Source organism: Ixodes scapularis, unplaced genomic scaffold, assembly GCF_016920785.2.
Source record: "Ixodes scapularis isolate PalLabHiFi unplaced genomic scaffold, ASM1692078v2 PGA_scaffold0__279_contigs__length_252992795, whole genome shotgun sequence".
NCBI lineage: Eukaryota > Metazoa > Arthropoda > Arachnida > Ixodida > Ixodidae > Ixodes > Ixodes scapularis.
The window spans coordinates 141964580-141977156 of record NW_024609835.1 but is presented as its reverse complement, the minus strand read 5'-3'; the positions used below and the strand labels follow the sequence as shown (position 1 = coordinate 141977156).

The following is a 12577-nucleotide window of genomic DNA, read 5'->3' as shown; positions in this document are numbered from 1 at the left end:
CAAAATAGGGGCTTTTGAAGTCACAATTTTGATCGTGCTAGTTCGCTAGCTTGTTGTGAGATTTCCCACAACGGATTCGAACAAACTTGGCGACCTGTTCAGTAAGTTGACACAATTTTCTAACCGCGCTCTGCGTGTTCGATAATGTAAAGCCGAAAAAAAGAAAAACAGTAGGTTAGCCAGATCATTGGAGTTTTTCTTTCACTTATAGGACTCTTCAGTTGATGTTGCAACGTAAACGTCCCTTGACATTTAAGTTTTTTATTTTTTATTTTAATTTTAGAATGTATCAACTAACACTCAAAAAAGACGACTCACGCCGACATTCTTCTCATTCCAGTTCGACTCTCGCGACGAGATTTCGCTCGGTTATTTCTCTGCTCGTCATCTGAGATGGGCGCGGTCCGCCAGGAAGGTACGAGAAAACCTTGTTTCCATTCAAACGCGATCGGCCTCGGTGGCTCCACCAAACACCACGTGAGAAACAAGATGATCACTTAATCCCAGCTCAACGTCGCAATCGCTCTGAAGTACGAAATCCGAGCTAAGGGACGGCAAGTAAAACCCGGCGTATAATCCTCGAACAATCGCGCCGCTCCCTCGTATACCAATGATTTGGAGCGACGAGAGATTAGCGGGGAGCGAGCGGCGAGGAATCACAAGCGCGCCGAGTTGGCGATGGAGGCCGCAGCGGCAAAAAAACAGGAATTCGTCGTCAAGTCGACCTCACCGCGGGGAAAAAGGAACAGCCCGAATTCCTCCGGCAGACAGATTAAGTGCGGACAAAAGAAAGGAGCCGGAGGCCTGTAGGGTCTCGAAGTGGAAGGTCGTGTTTCTGATTGGGCTGGGACGACATGCCGCAATCACGCCAGAATCACCCCCGTAATCGTTCTACCACAGACTGCGTCTTGTTTGATGTCTGCCCTTAGTGAGCTTTGCCACCGGAGAATGTTGTCGAGGTATTGTGTTGTTGGCGGTTGCTGTTTCTCTTTCTCTAGATCTTGGTTGCGGCCGGATTTTGCCGTTTTGACAGACGACGGTAGTACGTCAATGTAGTGACGAGAAGTTCGCTTATTTCTGCTTGGCATTGCGTTATGGTCTCTTTGGTTTTACTCAGATTTTGTCTCAGAATTCGCCTCGGGTATAATGTCCGATGCGCGGACTCCCGCCAGGAGCAAGCATAAAATGGAGTATTCACATTATGTGTGTATTGGGACTCGTGTGAGGCACCCACTCCATCGATCAGTCTTCTTTTCTGTGTTTATTTTTAGTTCCTTGCCAGCGTATATACTTTTGTCTCAGCAATATGTGTAACTTATCGGAGGTACTAAGGAATATTCCATTTTTACAGCTGACACTAACATGAGCAGAAACCCCGAACTTCGTTTTTCAGGCTCGTAGTATGAGTGTGTTTTGTACCTGCCTTGTAATCATAAAAATGAAAAAAAAAAAAATCCTACTGATTCTTTAGTTTTAAGTAAGACTCCAAGCGTGCATGACTGGGAAGGAACGCTTCTCCGTGCCTCTAGAAGGTTCGAGTTTACTCTTATCCCGAGTGTGAAAGATAAGGAGGCCAAAATGCACTTGCTTATAGTCCGTTGCACCTCAAGAAGGTAGGGCGAGGGTAAGACGGGCCGGGGAGGAAGAAGCAGGCGGAACTCCGAAGAAGGGAGGGGGAAAACCTCTTTCTCTCTGTAGTGTTCCGTCTGCTTCCTCCTCCCCGGCCCGTCTTACCCTCGCCCTACCTTCTTGACTTGGAACGGACTATAGTCAGTTTCGTCTAGCTAATTATACGAATATTCTAGGTCGAATGCTCGAGATGGTGAGTGTAGCTATAGTCCGTTACAACCTAAGAACGAAGGGCGAGGGAAAGAGGGGCCGGGGAGGAGGAAGCAGACGGAACGCTAAACAGAGAAGGAGGCTTCCCCCTCTCTTCTCCAGCGTTCCGTCTGCTTTCTCCTTTCCGGCCCGTCTTGCCCTCGCCCTTCGTTCTTAGGTTACAACGGACTATAGATAAGGAGCCGACCGCGGCTTCGTCGACTCACACTCACAGCCAGCTATAGCTGTCACGCCGACGCATCGTCGCTCGCTGCTGCCGCCGTCGACGCTCATCCTTTCTTTTGTTTCTAGGCACCAATTCGCCTATTCAATCTTTATTTTTTTGTATCACGTTTGCCGATTTGCTTTCATCTGCGGCAATATATATATATATATGTGTGTGTGTGTGCGTGTGTGTGTGTGTGTGTGTGTGTGTGTGTGTGTGTGTGTGTGTTACGGACAGTTCGTTGGATACCACAGATGTGCACTGAAGCAACTGTGCTGTCAGAAATCCTTGAAACGTGTGCTGGCCTGTACTTCGACCTTTAAAGACCTCTCGTCGTCGTCGTCGTATGTGGTCGTACGTTATTCGGCTTCACATTGTTTTCATCTTCTCAAAATGTTACGGAAGCGAGCTCCGCGGGTAGGTGTTCGCACGCTCGCGCAGCTCGAGCGTCGATCAAAGCTGCGCACGGGCACTCTTCGCTTGCGAAATCCCACAGAAAGTTGACTCCGAGAATAGAATTTCCGTCGATCATCAACAACCCCACTCAGCGTAGTCGTGTACTCCCTCAGAGAGCCACTGAACCCGCGCGAGGCCATTGCGCCGTCTTCTAGCGAGGCAAACCGTTTGTGAAACTTTATTACGGGCTTTTGTCATCGCGTTATGGTAGTGAGACGATGAAAAGTATTCGTGATTAGATATTGAGAAGTCACAACGCTTACAAAAAAAATTCTTGACTTTCTTATCGGACAATTTTTGACCTCACGCCGAGCCTCAATGTGTGTCTCCATAACAGCGTCCCTAACAACGGTTCGTTCGGAGCTGAGCGCCACGTTGTGGCGTCATTACTCACAGGGTCCGGGTCTATTCCTGCCCTCCGCAGAAGGCACCGAGCGAGTCGTCATTCAGACTATCTATCTAATCTGTATTTGTGGTATGCTCGCATGTAAACAATGGGGTCAGAGGAGCCGCAATTGCCTCGGAATACGTCGCCTACGTTCCAACGGAGCCAATCGAGCAGCGTTAAAAGTGCATCATCACGGCGCTCGTGATTTGTGCACGTTCACTATCACCGACTAAACCGATCACGCACAATGAGTCCACCGCGATCCTGCGCTTTTGCTTTGTACGCGAGTGGTGTAGCCGCTGATAAGGAACGCACAGAGACGACGAGCGCGGTAACGAAGCACTTGTGGTGCTGCTTGATTCGCTCCATTGGATCCTAGCGTGAGCTGCGTCCGGACTTAAAAAGAAACAGGGTATAGCACCCCGTTACTCGTAAGGGTGCGCGTCAGTAATAATAAACAATAGTCGACTTGCGCTCTCCAAGCTGCACTCGATGAAATGCTCTCGAGAGGCACTATTCTCCGTTTCGCCTTTCGATGGACCTCGGAGGACGCTACGAGCCACAGAAACCCATCCCATGCCGCCTGAGTGCCACGGGACATAGGGGAGCGCGCGGCGACTCGCGGGGTTGGCGCGGTCACGTGGTGTTACGCTCGCGGGGCTTGATTGGCTCTCGTGGCTCATGCACGGTTTACTGCGGTTCACCTTAAGATGAGGCTGTGTAGAGCCGCCTCTCCGTGGTGCCCCTTTTCTGCCGTTGCCGCAGCTATAGGAACTGTTCGGCCCTCTGTTTGTTCCTCCCATCTCCCTCCTGCAACGAGCCGGCCTCGCTCTCCGGGTAACGCTGGTCGGCCGCTACTCTTACTCCCTCCCAATTTGCCGCGTGATGGGAATTTAGCAATTGCGTTCAAGGAGTCTCCCCTCCGGTGAAAGGTCACCGGGGGCGGTTAGTGCGGCGGGGAAGCGCGGCTGTACAAACTTCCTCGGGCATCATTTTTCTTTTTGTGCGTGTGCGTTACCCTGCCCAACTCCTTTCAAAGAAATGGCATCGAGGGGTGCCGCCATCACCGGACGAATTGGGCTGTCGTTGCCCCGACAAACGTTCGCTCCGAACTGGTCCTCGTGGGCGCGAGAAAGAACGGGCTCCGCGTTTCTGCGCAGCTTCGCTGCAAGCTACGTCGAAATGCCTCAGCATTTCGGGCGTTTCTTCTATGAAAGCCATATTGGGCCGAACCTCGTTGCCTCGCTCGGCCCTAAATTGGTCGTAGCAGAAGGAGCCTGCAGCTGGCTTCTTCTGCCACACGCTGTTCCCTTTTTTCCGGTATCTCATTAGCACGACGAAAACTAACGGCCTCGGTGGAACGCCGCTTCTGTATTGCGATGTCCAGTCCGCCTCCCTTTTTATTGCGCGACATCGTAAAGACGGCCGGAGCACTTCCAGCGAGCGTATATGGCTTCCGTCACATACACCTCTCGAAAGTCTGTCCGCTCTTGGAAACAGTGCTATCGCGTTTCGAAGTACGCCTCGTGGCACGTGCCTTCAACCACGGATATTTGGATCTCTCTCGTTGGCCCTCATTCCTAACAATTTCGATCAGCCTCTTTTTAATTCAACACGTTGGCAGGAGGTGGCAAAACCGTGTATATCTTCGTGTCGTGTGTACCAGGGTCCTACGGCATCGCGTTATTGCTCCAAAAACGTGTAAGCACAAACGGAGACGGACACGGAGAAGAGGACACGCTGCGCTTACAAGCTTTTTGAGCACCGTGCGCTAATTAGTCAAACAAAAAAAGTGTCGTTAAAGAACGTTATTGTCTGCAATGATCGGTAAAATCTTTGTTCCTCGATTTACTATATAGTAGTTCTCGCTTCGCGATGCTTTGAACATAAAGAGAGAAGAAGATAAGAGCAGAAGGAGAAAAACATGGCGGCCTGCCTCGATTGGCTACTCTGAGTTGGTGAAGGAGATAGGGAAAATAAAAGAAGTTGCAAGGAGAGAAAATAGCCGAGACACGTATAATTAACAGCCGCGTTAAAGGGGCACTACAACGAAATTTCGGCGCTCATTTTTTGGTCTATATGTGTTCAAAAGAGCAGTATCACATGGAACATACCAATATCTTGTTAAAAAAGTCTCGAAAAGGAATTTTAAAACGAATTAAACGATTAGCAAAGAGCACCTGGTGGATGTCGCTAAAGCCTCGTTTGTAATGCTCGTCTAGGAACCTTGACTGCTAGTGACGGAGGTTGTCTCGCCTCCGGCCACGACGAGAGAAGAGGTGGAAGGGGGAACTCCCCTCTTCCCGAGAATGCCTTTTGTGTGTCGCAGAACTCGCTATTGTCCCCCTAGAAGATTATAGAAGATTAACCCGTCACTCAAAATTCGTACAAAAGCAGCCGCTTCGGTGGCTGGAACGACTAGGCCATCCTCTCGACGTCAGCCTCGCCGTAGCTTTGCTCGTCTTGAGACGACCTACGTCACGATTGCGTTGGATGTCACGTGCTCTAAGCTGGGCCTTCTCCGAGCGCTTGCCAGAGTGGGCCGTTTATAACGAAAAATACAGCCACCAGGATCAAAATACAAACGTGCGATTGTCATTTACGGATATTATGGATCATATTCAACCTATTTTTGAACACGACGGGAATATTTCAAATTTCGTTGAAGTATCCCTTTAATACTGTTAGAGCGGAATCCTACTTGTACACAATCATGAGTGTGTCGAAGTATTGCGAGTTGTGCTTGCCAGCACGAGGTTCAGTTGAGCGGATAATCGCTTAACAAAATCGCAGAACTATCAATCTTGTACATAAACACAAATAATGAGTAATAAAGCACTTTTTACAACCACAACTCTAGGCGAATTTCTTATAAGAAACGGAGAAGAGCGTTTGCGGCCTTCTCCTCAGTCTAATGCCCCTAGCATTTTGGACGTCTAGACGTGTAAGGGTGTCCTTTAGGAGTTACCTTTTTGTAACGTAAAAACTACATTCATATTATAAATGGTATATATTTCCTACACAATCACACCCCGGACAGTTCGTTTTGTGCGTTTTTCCAATTCGGAGCAGGAATTCTTGTGTGTAGGAAACACCCAGGCGTAATCAGTGTTTCTTACACCGATTACTCATTGCTTTATTTTATGCTCAAATTGGTTGCTTGCCATGCCTAACAAATCGTACGTGCGGATCGGGTGGCCTCAAAACTAACGAATTGCCGCGCCGAATGGCCCACCTTAAGAATGATTGGTTGCGTGGCTGGCTATGGCTCCTTACAAATTAGATCGGTGTTGCCCTGTTCGGGCGCGGTAAAGAACATAACAACGACACACCGTACAACATACTTATGGCCTGCGGCTGAAATGATCTAAGTTTTAACGCACCAAAAAAAGTTGTCGCGTATTTTTTTTTTTTTTTTTTATGGGCGTTTTTGTATATTTTGCAGAGTTACAAAGCCATCCTGACCTCTAGCGCCAGAGTAAAGTCACACCATAATCATAAAAGGTATCTTTCGAAATACGTTCAACTAAACTTTAATTAGTATTTAGAGGAATCAAATCGTCCATACGAACTTTCATTGAAGCTCCACGACGATTTGGCAGGGATATATTTTGTGCTTTTGTTTTTCTCCATGAAATATGCGAGTATACATAGCTCCTGAGCCTGAGGTTATTAGAGTAATTCAGCAAATAGGTATTTGATCCCGTGAATTCAGTTATCGAGATTATCTCGAGCAGATGTAAACGTAAACTGCCTTTATTTCGAAAAATACGGGCAGCAATTGCCGCCGGGCATGCGGCGATCCTCTCTGCCGCCCAGGGGTTTCCCCGAGAGAGATATTGAAATCAGGGGGGGGGGGGGGGGGGGGGGGGGGCATTGATGAGAATAGAGGAGTTGTTGCGAATTAAGGGGGTGCCTTCAGAAAAACAAGGAGGGGGGGGGGGGTGTAGGGAAATCACTGCTGCCGCCTCTTGTCTGTCCAGAGCGTCGTGACGGCATTGACAGCGAGCAAGGATTCACGTTTTCCTACCCTTGGCGCTCCGCAACGGGTGCATCTACGTCGAAATTTTAATTGGCTATTACGGCGCTCCTATTAATAAAATAAAAAAAAAAGCTTAAGACATCTTTATAAGGTGTTTACACACAACATTTACTGTTTGTTCGGATTCAAAGACTTCTTCAGCTTCCATTTAAAGATTCTTTTATTTTCAAGATTTAATAACATTTGAGATTTTTAACAACGGCCCGTCACACGTGGCCAGAATAGCAAACTTGTTTGCAGCAGATCATTAAAAATTTTGTAAAATGCATTGCAAGCGCAAACTTTTTTTTAAATTTTTAATAGACCGACACAAAGGCATGTACTATGTATGCAGACAGAAACCGGTCCCAACAATATGATGAACCAAAAACATAATATGCCAATAGTTATAGTATAATGCAATTAAATGCAAAGGTGCAAGCGAGCTGGACAAGACAAGACTTGTAATGGAGAGGTCCCGGGTTCGATACCCGGACCAGGCGGATTTTTTCGGTCGCTCACCAGTCACCTAGCTGTTGTTTGGAGATTTATGTTTGTCCTTTGTCCCCCTTGCTCCCCTTCTCCAGGGATTAATTTCGTCATGCCAATAATTGTTCAGCATAGTTTCAGGAGATCAATGTGGCTCACCGCTAATAAAAATTTCCAATTGCTTTTTTTTCTTTTTTCTTTTTTCATTTCGCAACGGCGAAACCAGATTGGGTAATCATTTACGGTTCAGAATCGAGACCAACACGTCACTTCCGCGGGTCGCTCGACAACTGCCGACGTGCGCGATCGGAAGCGTCACTGTGATCGGCCTTCTACGATTGGCCGAATGCTGGCTATGACGTTAGCAAAGGATTTCTCTTCGACGGAAATAAAAATAATGAAAAAACCTCAGTTTTGGCGGTGTTGGAAGCATTGGTTTCAGAGCGCAATGATTTCAAGCCTTCGCCATTCTCATTACAAACACCGTCAGACTTGTTGCTCGCGAGGTACTGACGTCATGAGAGAAAACCATAGGAGGGCGCGCCTCACTGTGTGCAAGCATGTGCAGCGTGCGCGTGAACGTATAGATAACATTGGCAATCTTTCAATTGCACGTACTTTCACGCACGAGCAGAGACATGGTGGTAGCCAGAGGCCGTGCATAATTGTAATCGCCTACACTCTCAGAAATAGGGGTGTATATGGGGCACACCCTTTGTCCCATATGTAACACCCCAAAACAGCAATTCGACGTTCAGTCCACAAACTACGAACCGACGATACCAACTTTCAAGAGCGGCTTGATAGTCGACCGATACAACTCATTAAAATAGCGAATGTACGCATTAAAGGCTACAGTAAGACAATCAAGGTTTTTTTGGCCCTGCTGCCAAAACCTCAGTTGTTTTTTTCTAGTCTTTGATACGCACATTAGATATTCAGTTACTTATATCGATCAGCTATGAAGCCGCTCGTAATAGTTGGTATCGCCAGCTCGACGTCAGTGCACCGAACGTCCAAATGTAGTTTTGTGGTGTTATATATGGGACAAGGGATGTACCTTTACACACACCCTGTTTCTAAGAGTGCATATAGCTCGCATCTGCGCCGTGCGTCGAACGTTGCATGCATACTCGAGCTTCGACCCCGCTTTGTTTTGCTCGATACTTGCGTTGTCCCTCGGCTTCCCCTCACGTTCCAGTGTGTACGCCCTGACCGCACCCTCACCTTAACGCGCGCGCGCACTATATAATTGCCGCATTGCAGGAACCCAACGAGCGAAGTAAAGTCAGACCCCTCTTTCACCCCTAAGCTGACAGTGCGGTGGGAGCTACGCGCTATACGGACCAATCAACCGCCTCCCTTTCGTCACGTGACCCTACTCTAGGCGCATGAATGAAGTCACACTGCTAGTATACGTCGTACAAAAGAAACGGTGTTCGCAGCAGAAATGTAGATAGAACTATTTGGCGGACGCGCCCCCAGCACGTTCGGAGCAGGCTTGCTTCCTACATGTCTGCAGACTGTTGTTTTATGACCAATGTCATACAGGGAAGAAACACACATCAAACAGTGTCCGCGGACTGTGAAGAGACATGTGAAGGGTCCGCATAGCTTGCACCGCGCTGTCAACTGGGGCGCGCAACAATGGCGGCCTTCTTCTTGTCGTGTTTTCATCTTCTTCTTCTCCGCTTACAGCCAGGAAAATTCGACGAGGGCGAGCGCCTACAATGGGAAAAAGCTGACCTCAACCAAAACAAGCAAACGGCCTCGGGACAATATCGCTGCAACTGCTGAGACGCGCATCTTTGCATCGCTCTTCTCCTCTTTCTCCTTCCCCGTGTTTTTGCCCCGGACTGTTCCCGTCTGTTCCCATTTTTTTTTTTTTCGAGTAAACTTTAATCTTTTTACGACACCGAGAGTTCGGCGGGAGAGCATCCGATAATAGTGCACGGGAGACGAGAAGTCAGCGCGGGTCGACGGGTGGCACGACGCCAACGTGGTCTACAACATGGCGGATCACGATGCCACCAACGGACACCTGCAGTCTGTCTGCAACACGGGCGGCGCCAAACTTTTTACGGCGGAACTGACTTTGAATCGAGACAACGAACCTGTCTCTCTTTCTAATGCTTCGCGACCTATATAACACTGGCTTTCGTTGTTTGCATGTGGTTTGTATCGAGAATGAATCACGCAATGGTGCATGCGGCCAATTCCGCGAAGTAGCATTTTGACTTCACGGGTTTCTTTGTTTTTAGTTTTCGGCATGCACTCAGATGGAAGTTGAGGCTGCCGCTTCGTGGATAGCTAATGTAAATCGTAACCCTCCTTATGTCCTTACAGAAAAAAAAAAAAAGAATATTTTGTTTAGCATGCACGTGACTATCTATTTAGTACAATATTACCGTTTCCTTTAAATGCGAGCGGATGAACGAAACAATATACTTCTTTTTTTATGAATAAAGAGCGCGGTTACGTCGCGTTGTGTTGTCGTTACAGACATTAACATTCCCCGTGTAACTGAGGTGTATACGTACCACAAAGCCAGTGTGCTAAAGTTGCGATTGTACAAATGTAGCCTGTAATCTTTTTCTTTTTTTTTAACCTTTAATTTTAGTTTAAACGCCGCTTTCGCGTCATGTGCTCTTTGGACACCTTGTAAATATGTCTAGGCAAGTACGTACGTATTATAAGCGAGAACAGGCGGACATACTTTGCGAACGTATACTTACTAGGAACTAAGTTCCCGCCTGGCTTCTTCTAGCCGATTTTGTTTTATATAACGGTGCTCAGAGACAGCGGGCAAGGAACCAAAAAGGGTGTCTTGCCGCTTTTAAAGCACACCACCCAAATAAGAAAAAAAAAAATAGAAGTTTTGCTACAGACACGAGGCACCGACTTAAGAGTTGTCATTCCTTCGTTAGTCGATCGGGGGCTTCGATAAACATTTGCGTGCCTCATAAAGAAAAAATTCGTTCGACCTAAAAAAAAAAAAAAAAGAAGAGGAAAACCTAATACGCTAGTCGGCATATAACACGTAGAGGGACCCTTTCAGCAACGCTGTTTCTTGTAATGTGCCGGTCAGTACGATACACTGGCGTGTTCGTGAATTTTGAATGGCAGATCTCGCGAAATGAATCCAGTAATATGCGGGTCTGCACATTCAGTGTGCAGGCACGCATGAAGGCAGCCTCTTCCGTAACAGCTGCGGGAATGTTGACGAATAAAATGTTTTTTTCCCACTGTGTTGCTTTTCCACTCTGGCATCCATTTATTTGCACGCGCATCTTAGCTATAGGCGGCGACGAGGGGTCAGCCCAGAAGCGCCGAAAATAAATACAAACTCGAATGCGTCATAGACTCAGCCACTCCTCTAGACTCCCATATGAAATGATTAAGGTGATGATACTACTGACTATAGTCTTGTGCAACTCAAGAAGGTAGGGCGACGGAAAGGAAGGCCAGGGAGGAGGAAGCAGACGAACGCTGGAGAGAGGAGGAGGTTTCTCCGTCTTTCCTCCAGCGTTCCGTCTGCTTCCTCCCCGACCTTTGTTCCCCTCGCCCCACCTTCTTGAGTTGCAACAGACTATAGTACTACGTCTTTACAACGGTAACAACTGCTACTCGTAATACTATTACAAATAAAACGTACTAGCTACTACTTTGCTATTTACACGAACAGTAAAAGTATTAATAAAACTATTAATTTATTCATTTACGTTTAATAGAACTCAGCCACTTCGTCCTACGCTATAGTATAGCTCATCTGTTGAACGTAACGGCGCGCAAAGGACAAGAATAAAGAAAAAAAAAAAAAACAAGCACTGTTGTGTTCTTTCCATTGTCCTTGTCCTTTGTGTGCTGTTATATGTGTTCAACATGTCATGCCAACTAGCCCGGCTCATCACCCTTCTATAGCTGTCCCTTCCACCGAATAACTTGGCAGTAAATATACACATGAGCCTCAAGAACCTCAAGTGGTATCGTACGTATGTAAAATTTACAAAACTGCTTTTCCTACAACCGTCTGTGACGTATAAGGGTATGACAATGTTTGCCTCGTTTTTTTTTTGTTTTTTTTTTTTATCAATCTGTACTTTAGGGCGACCTGCTTGCCGTGAATTGTTTGTGGTTCCTTACCTATTCTCCTCCTTCCTGTGCTCGTGACGTTGAAAGCATGGTTCACATGTCCAATTGTATGTGAGTATGATCGAGCGCGTTGAAAGCTCTTTTGACAGCTGACGCCGAAAGAACACACTAACACACTGGAGCGCGATCGGCATATAAATGTGATTGTGTTACGTGTTTGTTTAGACAGAGTGAAGTTAGTGTGCCCCAATCGGCTCCATGGTGTCTCCACTGTAGAGAAATTTAGCCTGGTATCTTCAACGTGCATCGCGCGGTAGTGACACAATACCGCAAGCCGGTATACGATGCTCGTTGAGATTGAAACGGCAGAGATGGGCCTTGAACCTTGGAGTAGGACACGGTGTAAGAAAGTCTGTTTAGATAAAGAGACTGCAGGCGGCTCCCTGTCGGAAAGGGCGCCCAAATAATGCCCCCCTCTCTTGTGTGTTTGCTTTAACATCCCTTATACGGCGCTTCAAGATGTGACTCTTTGCAGGGGCAGGGGACAGAGTTTAAGAACCCCGAATAGTTGCCAGACAAAGGTCATATATGCAAAATTGGAGTTGGGAAGGTCAAAGAGCGGTGATCAGTTGAAAAGTGATCAAGATAAAGTCGTGGACGATCCTCACATTTAACAGCTCAGATGAATTGAAGAGGGCTGGGCCGGCAGAACACGTGCCCAAACATTCCAATCTGCCAGGTCTAACCAAACAATATAAGGACAGTAAGGGACTTCCGAATGAAAAGACCTCCTCCTTGTGTTACACGAGAGGTCTTGATTGTTGTGGACAGTACCATCATGCACACTGCCCAACCATTTGTATCTGTAGTGAATATCCCACAAAGTGTCGAGGCAATATTCAACAGAAAGGCGACAGTACAAGTCCGCGCAATGATTGACGAATGCGAGAAACAGGCCTGGAGAATTCCTAGTATGTACTTCCTCCATGTCGGGATTAATGACATATTGAAAGGAGATCAGCCAGAGTCTGTTGTGGAAACTATTCGGAAAAAGATGGCGCTCGTACGTAAATCGTCTTTAACCCTC

At 47.2% G+C, this 12577-nt stretch overlaps 1 protein-coding gene across 2 annotated transcripts in view; it reads left to right on the top strand.

The window, feature by feature from the left end:
* LOC8039313 (ras-related protein Rab-8A) overlaps positions 1-10646 on the top strand; it is a 180136-nt gene extending 169490 nt beyond the window's left edge. For both annotated transcript variants that reach the window (XM_042289998.1, XM_042289995.1), the window contains exon 7: positions 9097-10646. In XM_042289998.1, the coding sequence (XP_042145932.1) occupies positions 9097-9195 (99 nt within the window). In that variant the 3' untranslated portion in view covers positions 9196-10646. The remainder of the gene's footprint in view (positions 1-9096) is intronic.
* Positions 10647-12577: the final 1931 nt, after the last annotated feature.